The 13,650-nt window shown below is 35.9% G+C and overlaps 1 protein-coding gene across 1 annotated transcript in view; it reads right to left on the bottom strand.

The window, feature by feature from the left end:
- VWA3B (von Willebrand factor A domain containing 3B) overlaps positions 1 to 13,650 on the bottom strand; it is a 64,047-nt gene that overhangs the window by 6,204 nt on the left and 44,193 nt on the right. The window contains 4 exon segments of the mRNA XM_061998843.1: positions 54 to 174; positions 7,260 to 7,479; positions 9,630 to 9,680; positions 12,340 to 12,458. Coding sequence (XP_061854827.1) covers positions 54 to 174; positions 7,260 to 7,479; positions 9,630 to 9,680; positions 12,340 to 12,458 — 511 coding nt within the window.

The raw sequence follows: 13,650 nt of genomic DNA, 5'->3' as shown, positions 1-13,650 counted from the left end.
TATGTCTAAATGTATATCTAAAAAATATTTAAATTGTGAACAAAAGCATATACCTGGATAATAAAATCCTGTGACATCCGATCTTGCAATCACCTTTTGGCTTTTGTGAGTCACAAATACTTGGCCTTTTTTGGTTTTTTTAGACTTTGACTTTACTGTTTCTTCTTCAAATCTCTGTAATTAGATACAATCACTTTTTCCACAACAGCTAAGACAATCAGCCTCAACCTATCCTCTGTAATTAATTAAAAATTTAGGCAATGTTAATGTTATGACCCTGAGGATAATTCACAGTAACCTGGAATCATTTTAAACATTCAGAATAGTTAAAACAATCAAATACAGAAACAATATTTTAAAAAATTATCTTGACATGTCTGGAAAAAATGTTTATTTACAAACTATAAATTAAAAATTCAAATTTTCAGCAGTTTTAAAGCACTTCAACTTAGCAAAATATTATAACACTTTTTCCAGAGTTGCTGTGCTAGTTTGGGTTCTTCATACTCTAATTCTCCTCTGAGGGGACAGCTTGACAGGCTACATCTTCTGTAACACCCCACAGCCACACAGAACATCAGAGTTTACTGTTGAATTGCTCACCAATAAGTCTGGGAGACCACACACTGGATGGTGAGAGCAGAAATACCAATAAGGCTGGTTGGCTGTGGATTGACTCAACTCCTAGTTAAGTCAGTAACTGCAATTAGTAGTAAATGAATGAAGAACACAAAAAGCACGATGGGTCTCACACAACAACTGAGGCAGGGGGCTGTGGGAAACACAGGATGTGAAAAACAGACAGACACAAATCACAAATGTATGCCTGTAAAAATATAGTGTTGCCTTTCTGAGCTTCTGCGTATTTGACTTTCAGTCACTGTATTCTTTTACCTTAAAGCCTTTTATATCTCACTTTGACGTTTTATGGAGTCTCAGTGTTTTGAAGCCTTTGAAGCTATGTGAATTCAGGAACCATGTTTCTGAATCTTTTTTCTAGAGGAAATAATTTCTTCCCATTCAGTGCATCTCTCTTACAGGAAACGTTGAGAGGATCGAGCATTGTGTGAATACGACAGAATGGGAAAGAACATCATACCTTTTGCTCTTCTGAGAACATGAAAAAAATGATGATACAAAACCATTTTCTTTCTAATTTTGAAAAGTCCATAATTTCAGTATTTTTACAAGTACTTTTAAAAAATCCTTGAGAATAACACTATATTTACTATAACAATAGCAAATTAATTCTTGAAAAAGCCTATTATTTTCTCCATACTGCTCAAAATAATGTCTCTCCATACAAATTATAGGTAAGTGCAAAGTTTAATAAATATATTTCCTCATTAATTTTCAAAGCACATATTTATTAGCCTACCTGGTAAACAATTTGCAAGCAATCATCTCTATTTATACAGTTCCTTTGAATCATGAAAACACACAGCTTGAAATATCCAACTTTTCCATAGATTACACACCATTCTGAAAAAAGATCATAACTCACAGACTCCTAAAAGCCCCTTGCTTGCTAGGGCATGTATGACCCATTTTCTTGCCTGACAGCATTTTTCTTCTTAAAAACATATATTCGATTTTGATGCTCTATTTTTCCTAATAGTCAATAATGATGGAACAGATGGGAATAACTTTGACTAGAATGTTTGTTCTCACTTTCACTATGATGGTCACAAATTCTTTTTTCTGAACTCCCACAAAAACTCATCAACAATCCTTAAAAAAAGTCTTAAAAATAACCACAACACACAGAGTAAAAAAAAAGGCAAAGAGATGTTTTGAAATTGGAGATATGTGGGATTTTTCTAGTTTATCCTTTACCCTTATAGAATATAAATGATATCAACAGTTCTGTTGTTCAAACTCAGTCTGAATCAGAGGCTCTTCACAGTGCTTAATCGACTGCTTGAAATATAACCTAACAAAGACTGATTTGAGGGCAAAGACTTCCAGCGCCACAGACACAAAAAGATATTTGGGTAAACCATTCACTTAATTCCTCAGGCTCCAAAGCGACAGCTGCTGCTGAATATTTATTATCAACTAATTTGTAATGCTTGACTAATAACTTGGGCAACTTCCAGCACTTCACATTAATCCAAGTATTAAAGACTGCACAGGCAAAGGCAATGATGATGCCAAGTCCTGCAGAATTCAGGTGGCTTGGAAATACTAAATTCAAATCCATCTCTTCTTCCTCTCACATAGCCTTTAGGTATTTGTTGCACTTGACCCAGACATTGTCAGAGAACCCATTTCTGGGATATCATTCTCCAGTCTCTTTTATTACAAAAGAGACCTGTCTGATTCTCAGAGAATTTCACCTTGTGCAGCTCTGCTTCAGTTGAAGGCAGCACATTAAACGACTTGAGGTGAAGCATGCTTTTTTTACCTCTGCAAACACCTGCTGTATTTTAAATTCCCTTCTGAAGAGATTTGTTTTTGCACTTTCCTACTATAAGTGAGAATGGATAGGAAGGCTATTCATAGATCTTCATGTATGTTGGCTCTAACTTTGGCTTTTCATAATCATGACACCTCCAGAGCCAACCAGCCACTGCTTTTCCCAGGCTGTCAGTGGCAACAAGCCCATCCTGTGTAGACCCCAGATCATTTTTATGACAGAGACGAGCTTTCTGTAGCCATGTGCTGTCTGTTCAGCCAGTTGCTTCACTGATGAGGATGACCAAATATTTCTAGGTAGTCACAACTTTTCTGTTGTTGTGCTATTTGAGATTCTTGGTTTCCCTGTCTCCCTAAAGAGACACAAGAACAAAGGCAGGGGATGCCAAGCTGTTTAGAAAACATGAATGCAAAAAAGGTATCAACAGACAGCAATTAGTGATCCTTAAACAGTGAGGCAGAATGAGGAGTGTAAGAAATTGAATACCAGGAAACAGAAGAAACCGCCAAGGGAGATCCAGAATTTCCATTCTTGTAAAGAATCAAGTCCCAGTTATAAATTAGGAATTACTAAAACAAGTGTGTATGGAATACATCTTTCATAAAGAATTGACTCAGTGAACCACTAGGGGTCCTTTTCCACCCAAATAAAAATGCTTTACAAAACACATTATGTTAATTAACTACTTTAAGTTATTTTTAATTACAGGGTGACCACTCAGCAGGGTCACAAACAAGCATAAGCTCATCCTAAGAGAAACCACAGTTTTTAAAGTATATTCTTAATTAGAGTTAATGCTTGGCAATGAATGGAGCTTGATTTCTCTGCAGAATCTGAAGTCTATTCATACACAGAAACAGATATACTTAGTATGAGAGAAAATGTTCTCCATCGTTCTCTAAGGCCAGTTTATAACACTAGGGAAAGAAATACTGCACACGAAAATGTTAAGACCACTACAGGAAGGCACCAAATTGTCCTGGAGGCTTTCATGCTTGGAGAATACTAACGCCATGACCCCAATAGACCTGAGGCTGTGCAATGAGAAGTGGGCAGGGGACCCTGAACAATTCTTTTTACTAGATGATGCCATGTTGTAAACAGCTTTATAATTCAGTGATAAAAAACCCCATTGTCAGAAGTGATGGTGGACTGTTATGCCTGACAAGTCCAAGACAGAAAACAGGTACAATCTTTTAAGTCAAAGAAGTTACTTGTAAGAAAAAAATGAATTACACATTCCTCATTTTTAATATCTTTAGATGAATGCTGAATGCCAGCCTGAAGAGGAAGTCCTTTGTCAACCCATGCTTTAATCTTTACAGCAGAAGTAACTGGGTAAACTGAGTAAAACACAGTCTACAATTAGCCCTCCAATTAGGTAATCAACATTTGACATTTTACATTTTGCCTGACAATAACGTTTGTTGAATTCCCAAAGCATCACTAGAGGTCTTCAGTCAGTTCCACAGCCCTGTGCAGATGGGTGGCTACTTCATCCTCCTCCAATAAATCACTGACATACCTTACCTTTCACGGATATTTGCAAACACAGCAGCCTGTACACAACTCCCAGAGAAGGTCAGAGCACAGAGGGAGGAGGATAACGAGACCATTAATTCAGTTGTAGGCTTAAACAGAAAGCTCTTGCAGCAAGGACATCCAAAAAGGATTACTAATTCTTTTAAGAAGTTATGTAGGTAATTAGAAACCCTTAAAAGCTAAAAACTGAGGGCTTTTGACTTGAAATAGTGAAAAAAAGAATATCAGGAAATCCAAAAGTCTGCTTTGTTGAGTAGACCTCCAGGATAATTGCAATTTTATACTGTCTCACAATGACAATTTGCATTCAGGGCCGTATCAGCTATTTCCCTCTTGTAATGTACTTCAGATGGCAGTTTATTTTTTTATACCCATCCTGTAGACAGACATCACAGTTGGAAAAACATCTGAAAGCATTTTTTAAAAGCTCCTCTTTTTTTTTTTTTTCCTGGGATTTTTTCACTGTTTTTCCAGCACATAAACAGAACTCTAATTACATCTGCATTTCTGCCTCTTGCTCTTAAAGCCTTTCAGTTGCAGATTAGCAATTACTGAAGATGGTTCTCTGATTAGGCTCCTAAAGCAGGTTGAGTAAAGCAGGATAAGTGATTGCACAATGTTAATCACATCATGTCTGAGAGTACACAGTTGTTGTTTCAAGGCAACAGTAAAATTACAGTCAACAAATGAAACATGAACGTGTTCCTGCTGCTCTTGTATTGGAATATTATATGGAAGACGTAAATAAAAAATCGACATAGCTGTATTAGCAATGTATTGTTTTCAGAATAATATAAAACGAATCAAGACCATCTGGTTTTTGAAGACATTAAAAAGTTTTCAAATGTATAATCTTAATGGAAAAAAAATCCCCAAAACTACAAAAAACTGAATGGGATCCTTTGCATAACTCTTTACAATCCTGATCTGTACTATCTTAATGTATTCTATTCAATTTAACACAATTTTTTACAACTTGCATCGTAGTATGTGAAAGGCCACACTCATTGTGAAAACTATTATTGATCTTATTGAGAAGAGACGTATGTCTTAAGGAATCTCAAATAAAACAACATTTTTTTTGGTATCCTCTGGTAAGCAGAGAATATGGATACTTGCAACAATGTACAGTTGTCAATTCCCATTGTACATTCCTGAGGACTCGCAGGGTAAGTTTGTACTGTGCTCACTTGATTTTCACTTAGCTTACTTCTCCAAGTTATGTATGTATGTGTGTGTATATACATATAAATATTTGTATAAGTATGCATGTATACATCAGGGCAAAAAGCCCTACTATGATCATTTGGTTGTGCCTCCTGCATAATACAAAGCACAGGACTTTCCTCAACTTTCCTCAACTGAACTTGTGTCCAGTTCTAGGCTCCTCAGCTCAAGAGGGACAGGGAAGTGCTGGAGAGAGTCCAGCACAGGGCCAACAAGATGATCAGGGGAATGGAGCATCTTTCATATGAGGAAAGGCTGCAGGAACTGGGGCTGTTTAGTCTGGAGGAGACTGAGGGGAGATCTTATTAACATTTATAAATATCTAAAGGGTGGGTGTCAGGAGGTTGGGACATCCCTCTTTTCTATAGTAGATAGTAACAGAACAAGGGGTAATGGGATGAAGCTGGAACACAAAAGTTCCACTTAAACATAAGAAAAAACTATTTCACTGTGAGGATGACGGAGCCCTGGCACAGGCTGCCCAGAGGGGTTGTGGAGTCTCCTTCCTTGGAGGTCTTCAAGACCCTCCTGGACATGTTCCTGTGTGACCTGATCTAGGTGGACCTGCTTCTTCAGGGGGGTTGGACTAGATGATCTCTAAAGGTCCCTTACAACCCCTGCCATTCTATGATTCTATGATTCCTCACCATTCGTGGCAACCAGGCCAAACACATCTTCAAGTCCAATCAAACAGCAGTTTCCCTCACTCAGTGATATAAAACAACAGGAAAAGGTATATATATTAACATATGAGTTTATGATTCTTTCCCTATTTTTATTTGTCCTCTACTAGATCTTAGAGATCTGGGAAAATGTTTCATTTCTCATTAATTTCTAGAGAGCTTATTTTAATATTATCACAGTACTACTCTAACTAGAGAGTAGTTCTGCAGAGGTAGCAGCACTCCCAAGTGAAGCTCTGTTTGATTCAGCTTTTAGGTGAAAAATCTTGAAACCAAATAAGAACAATGGTTTAGTTTTATTTCAGAGATAAATACTCTGAATTTCAAAGCATCAACAGTATACACAGATATCTTTCCATTGGGGAAGATTAAATTGCTTTTAGAAACTTCAAAGCCTCTTCTTCGTTTCCCTGACAATTCATTGTCATATCTTGAAGGTAAAAGAATTAAGGCCAAATCAATTCATTTTCAAGAATGTTCAAGAGTGAAAATAACAATAGGAGAATACAACATTGTAACCTAAGATACTTTTTCTGATCATATATATCACCACAGAAAATTCTAAAATGAAACAGTATATTCTCTCTTCCAAAAAGGCAGCCTAAAATAACTTAGTAGCCTATTTTTATGCTTATTGTTTCATGTATTTCCATATGCACTTCATTAAACCTCTCAATAGCATTCCAGGTAAAATCAGAGGTCATCGGGGAACATATATATCTATATCAATCCAAATATCATAAACATAATCACAGTTGCAGAGTAGCTAGACTACTTTCTGCTAGTACATTAAATGAAGAGAGCACTCTGGCTCACTGTAAGTGGTGTCCATTTCAGAATGAGCTCCAAATACCATCAACTCTACTTACAACACTGTGAGATTAGTCACGAGTTCATGCATGCCTACATTTTATGGACAGCTAAACTTTAGTGTCCAAATATGAAGCTGAATCCCACCTCTTCTATCTATCTTTTCTCTTACAAGAAAGATACCACAACAGATTACAGTGAATTACTCCAACATTACAAGATTTAGTCCAGTTTCTCAGATATTAACCCAACCACAAATCATAATTGTCTTTAATATATCTCCTTCTCTTCTTTCACATATGTCTCTGCTGTTGTTACAGAGGACATAAAGACACTTTGCACAGATCTGTTTTTAAGAGGCTCAATTTCTGTGGCACTCTCAGCTTCAGAACTTCTGCTTCCCCAGTACTTAAAAAAAGTCACTGAAATCTTGCCTTATTTTTAATCACCTTCTTTCCTCTGTCCATTTGTACAGCCTTGTGCTAAATGCCTACTTTCTCAGCTATAATCATAAACCAAAATTATTCCCGAAGCACAGGAACATTCGGAGGGAAAAAAAATCTCTTCCAAACTATTACCTTTTTATTGCTGCCTATGTGTGATTCTGAGCTTTTCTGAGTTTCCTTTTTGACAGCTTCCTGAAGATCAGATGCTTGCTGTATATATGTTAATGCTGTCAGTATCTCATCTTCTAACAACATTATATCTTCATAGGAAATTGGCCATCCCAAATTCTCTAAAGACTCCAGCAAAGCTTCCTTATGTTGCATGTATTGGACTGGCCCATCCTCTTGAAATCTTAAAAAAATAATTTAAAAAATGAGTAATCGCATGTAGGAAAATTTTAATTTTGTCAGTACTTGTACAGATAGAATCACAAAGTGTAAAGGCAGTATAAAACATTAGATTCATTCAATCTATCTGATGTATTCTAAAAGTTCATAAGTTCTTGTGCTTCATCCAGCTATTGTTTTGTTTAGTCAAACAATACATCTGGCTTAATCATATCTCATAGAAAAACATCTACAGAGCAATTCAAGGGTTTGAACATAGATGCCTGGTGCCATTTTAGATATCCTAGAACATGGGAGGCATCAGTAAAAAAACTTGCAGATACAACTAAGAAATTATGGAAAACCCTGCTTTCCAGAGCAGCAGCTAGGATGAAGTAGGAAGCATCTAGAAAAATCTAAAATGGTACCAGCTGCCTTGTAAGTCCTGATTTGCCACATCAGTCTTGACTAATCACATAAAAAAACCAGACAATCTCCTGCTGTTTATTCCTCTCTCAGTCCTATGCTGCTCAATTTTACTCAGCGATCGTGTGTTTGTGTCCATTCATGGTTCAGATTATGTCAATGTCCACTAGACTAAAGAACCAGTTTCAAGCTACACACTGGAGGTACTTATAAACTGAAAGGTGAATTAGATGCAGTTATCTTGTTGATAATTACCAAAGTGAACTCTCCAAAATCCAGAACAAATAGCATTCTTTACATCTCCAATTGGAAGTAACATACTTCTTTTTAGTACTCAAAAATTAGGGGGTTATGGCTCTTCTTTACAGCTTCACATTTTAAAAAATGTGAAACCTACAACTGGGGAGAGTATTTATCTATCTTACCAACACGTACAGCCATGGTGATTGCCCTACTCTTTGTCACTGCCTCTTTCTCTACTCCTGAAGTAACTGCTTTGTATTGAAATTAACTTGATCAGTATAGTTGTTTACTTAGATTTTGTTCTCTATTACCTGAATCCAGGAATTAATTTCCAGTCAATGTCAAGCTAATTTATCTCTTGAGTTGGATCTCTCAACCATTTTCAACACAAGCATAATATTTCCCTAGTATCTGAGATAACATTTTAATACATGCTAGTGAACCAGAAAACTCCTCAATCAATTATTTCGGGACTCCTGTAAACAAGTTAGTAAAATTTGTTTATTGTTCTCCCCTTTCAGATTGCTAATTTGAAAGTATGTCATCATCCTTTTGTAATACATGAACATGATCATTTAAACTGTAAATTTAGAAGAGAAATGTATCAAATACTTCCATTTCAATGCATGAATATTAACAATTTCAGTATGCCCCTCTAGCAACAGACTGTAAAAGTAATTGCTAAGACTTTTTTTACTTTATGTACATAATTGGACATACATTACCAACAAGAAAATATTTTGGATACTACTCTGTCAAATTTCTATACAACTCATTGTCTATCAGCAGACACTATCTCATTTTTTTCAATTATATGCTGCTCTTTTGTTTAACAGTCTTCACTTTCTCTCTGCAGAATGGGGTTTTGGTTTTACTTATTGGTGATAGAACTGTGTATTTTTTGCTTCTTAAGTCTTCTTAAAAGCATTCTAGTTGTCATTCCCATTTTTTTGCCTAGGAAAATTTCACACCTATTCAGTTTTCATTAACTGTTCTCCACTTTATTCTCTGAAGTAAACAGATGCTAACTTCACTGATGTCAGTCCTGTTTATATAGTCATTAATTTTCTAAATCAATATACAGAAATAAGCTAACATAGTACAAACATTCTGTGTGATACACAGTTGCAGCACTTGCTGTAAAAGTGCTTTTTATACCTTCACAAACCAGCCACTGAAGGGCTAGTTATGGATGAGAGAAGGTTTACCTTGATGTCAAAGGCAATATCATGTTGCCCTCCCAAGACCCTGCCACTTGACACTGAATAAGAATAGATTGGCACCATTCAAATGGACTGCAAGTCCTTTCCTTTAAAAACAATCAGCAATGCAAGGAGGAGGTCTGGAATGTATTATTACTCCATATCACATACAGAGTTTCAAAAGTATAGTTATTAATTACTTGGAAACAAACCAGTTGTTTGCAGAAAAAGTGATTTACAAAGTATCAAATATTTATGACCAGCCCTTCAGTATAAGTTAGAAAACCAAAACGTGATAACTTACTTGTCTCTCTCCTCCTGAGACAGTGCCCTCCAAACAACTAGGTTTAGACGCCTGTTAAAGAAAGCAAAGCGTTTTTTTAAGGGAATGCTGTTCCTTGTGCATCTGACCATCTCAAAACTAACAGATAGTTTCCTAAGACATCTGCACTGATTTGTATTCCAAGAGCACTGTATCATCAAATTGTCTCCTTATCATTCAGCTATGAAATCAACTGCAAGAGAAGAGGGGAAAACAGCATCTTCCATCAAGTACCAGCATGACTATTTCAGGGTTACAGAAGGATTAATGGCAACCACTGATGCTTCCTGCCAGAATTTTCTATGGATGGCTCTTGTCAGCACCAACAAACTATATCAAGTAACAAAAATGATTAATGCCCATTAGGCTAAGCACAGTTCCTCCAATTAAACAGTTTCATAAAACTATAGCCTGAAGACACATGGAGACCACTGCTTATTTTTAACTTATTTTTCTGCTAAGATAATCCCCAAGTTATGCCATTCAAGGTTTCTACTTCATTAAACTCTGGCGATGAAGAAAAACTACTGACAAGAAAACATTACCCTAAAACAATGCAGTTCTGAGATCTTTTAAAAGCATCACTGAATTTCCTGGGTTTGCCTTTTTCACTTAAACTATAAACTCTTATTAGGTTATCTAGCTTACAGATTTTTATATTAACATCTCAAACAATTCAGCCATCATTTCATTTCACACTACAGAAATAAACCTCTACTGATGATCCTAACTGCTGTAATTCCAGAAAAATTTTCAAACTTCCTTTGGAGATACAAGAACAAATTCATTGTTAGGAAAAATTCAGATTGTTATCACTAGACTTTTAACAGTCTGGTGCATGTACAAAAAAAGCTCATTAACATCAGATTTTTAATATGAATTTCTTGGTAATTCATTTTATCTACTAGAAATCAAACTCCGGCATTTTTAGAATGTAAATTACTTAGTTCACTCACAATCTGCAGTCTCAGCATGCTCCACTGCCTATTTCATACTCCTAAATGTGCACACTCATAACTAAAGCATCGCTAACAGCTTCTGGCTATATAAGATCGTACACATTTTAAAGCTTTCAGCATTTTTATCCTTCCATGTTGGATATTCTCTTTGTCAGAGCACAAAATTTCTGCTCTTGCAATTTTCTCCCTCTAAATCTAATGCTAAGATCAATCTATGTACGGGGAAGATATTGTCATGCTTGCTTCTGTTCTTGAAACTTGTGTGCCCTGATGTATTGTCTTATCTACAGATGCCTGAATAAATTTGTGACCAATCACTATTCACAAAGCTGAACTGCAGCTTTTGCAAATTCAATTATTGGAAAAGGACTGTGGCATTAAGGGCAAAATTAATTTGACTGGGTTGCTGTTTCACATATGGAGGAAAAGCAATAAGAACACTTTTTTACATTGTCAAGTATAAGGATCTTCAGATCTCTTCATTCAATTCTATGGGGAAAGGTAAGTCAACAGTACTCCCCATCACCCAAGTTTTAGGCAGACTGTGACAATACTGTCAGTAGATCATCAGAGTTTAACAAAACATTTTTCTTTCCCCCAAAATTCAAGTCAATAAATGTAAATATTCAGTAGTATGGCACAACAATGAAAAACCTGATTTGTTTTTTCTGAAGTTGCCATAAAAATACGCCACTTGAATCTTTAACAAAATGAGGGACAAATGCAGATTTCTGCGTTCCTCATGAACCTGGTAATAAGTCTATTGTCTCAGTGACAGAGCACAAAAACCCAATATCTTTTTATTCACTGAATTCCATTTATACTAGACATAACAAGCACCATTTGCAAATCATAATTCTTGATTTTTTGCTACAAAAGATGGATCCATTGAGAAAGAGGAAATAGGAATGGAAACCAGAGCTATTACATGCTTTCAAAAGAAACTGCTATCATCACAGAGCTACAGAGGAAAAACACCTTAAAGAGCCTCAAAGACTAACCACTTATCATCAAGGGGTTTTTGGTCATATGAAATAATTACATCTGTAAATGTTAGAAGAATTTAGCATGAAGAAAAGATATTTATTAAAACAATTGTAGTCAAAGCTCTGATAAAGTTACAGAATGACATTAGTAGTCGAATAATTGCCTTACTTCAAAAAAATACACAAAGTTAGATCGAGGAGATGGCTTAATATCCTTGTCCTGTTTACTTCTCACCAACATTTATTTGATAAGCACAACACATCTCTCAAAAAAACCCAACATAATCATCAGTATCTTATAGGTGCCTCAGTTACATTCTTGCATCCATAGTTAGATGCTAGTCAGCTAGCAGAAAAAAGCAGGCCTCTATTTTGAATGTCAGTTTGAATGTCAGGAGCTTAATTGTAAGGTCAAAGTCTGGCTAGTATTGTATGCTTAGGTGAGATTCCTCCTCATGGATGACTGCTTTCAGGTTGATTTCTAAAAAGTAAAAGAGTATTTTTTTTCATTGAAAGAACATAATAGTAGCAACATGTTATTTTTTATCTCCTTGCCTATTATCTGTTTATTTATTCTGCCTTTTTTTTCCCCCCAGAAAATAAAGATTTCTCCTACAGGTTGATCAAAGGATGTCAGTGTGGGGAATTACCAGCACTGAGAAAAGTGTATGTAAGCAAATACTCACTGCATAAGGAAAATCTGAAATTAGACTGCAGACATGATAAATTTCTAATGAGTAGACTTGCCTTTCATAGGATTTAATTGCTTGTTCCAGCTTCTCTTTATAGGCATCAAGATTCACCGCCTGAGGATTAATTAGTGTGATCCATTTCTTGTTGTTACTAACGTGGGCCAGTCGAAACATCTATTATAGAATAAAAGACAAAGATTTCATTTATCATGCAATTTTTCCTCCACCAGAATAACTGAATGCCCACGAGTCCATGTCCAAGGATCAGAACAGCCAGATGGAAAAGTGGAAGGCTACAGAAAGAAAAATCTGAGCACCCTGAAGAAATGTCAGAATTAAGACATAGTTTCCAGCCTGTTAATAAAATCTCCTGAAATGACACAATCTCTTTATGCAGCAGTTACAAATTAAGATTCCCAACTCTAAATCAGTAACTGTCAAATGACTCACTCTAATAAATGAAAGGATAGGTCAGAAGTGAGACGAGTACATCTAGATCATTATCATGTTCTAGATTTCATTGCTTTAAAACAACACTCTTATTAGCATCTGGCTCTAGCACACGGGGATGATACTTGTCTAAGTGTATTTAATATTCTTAATGGACAGGATCATATTTTCTAAGGAACTAGAATATTAAAGATAGAGAGAGACATTTTTCACAATCACACTGATCACCAAAGACTGAACAAGGTGGATATTGTTCATTGAAACCAGCCTTAATTACCCATAATAAGGCTTAGGAACCTTAACCAGGTTGGTCATAATCAGGAACTTCAATACCTTTTAAATCTCACAATGCATTATCCACATAAGTCAACTCACAAAGTCACACACTTACAAGCAGATCTTCAAAAGAGAAAAGGATGACATAGAGGAGGTAAGATGCCTTCCCATACCTCAGTCTAAAGTTCCACCATCCTTCAGACTCTAAAATTAGCATAAGAAAAGCTATTTTATATATCAATGTCCTGATGACTGTAAACAGAAAAAAAACCCAAGAAAGAAACGGAGAAGACAGAGAAAGTTACTCTCCCAAAAATTGTCTTCAACACATATGGTTGAGGGGGAAGCTTCTCCAAGTGCCTGTCTGAGATCAGGATATAGACAACAAAAAGATGGATGAGGTTCAATTTAAATAACACTAAAACCCCTGTTGGAGGAATAAGGCAAGCAATCAGAAAATAAGACAATTAAAAAAACTTCTTTAATTGAGAATATTTTTCAGCAATGTTTTATTTGTGTTTGAATAATCACAGCCTAGCTGGATTCCAAATTACTGCTGTATGACTACTTTTTCCAGGAGCAGTGGTGTGTCTTTATATTCACTGCTTTTTCTGAGGATGTCTTCTTTCTGATTAATAAA

The sequence above is a fragment of the Colius striatus genome, chromosome 1 (genome assembly GCF_028858725.1).
Source record: "Colius striatus isolate bColStr4 chromosome 1, bColStr4.1.hap1, whole genome shotgun sequence".
NCBI lineage: Eukaryota > Metazoa > Chordata > Aves > Coliiformes > Coliidae > Colius > Colius striatus.
This window is presented reverse-complemented; position numbering and strand designations above follow the sequence as displayed.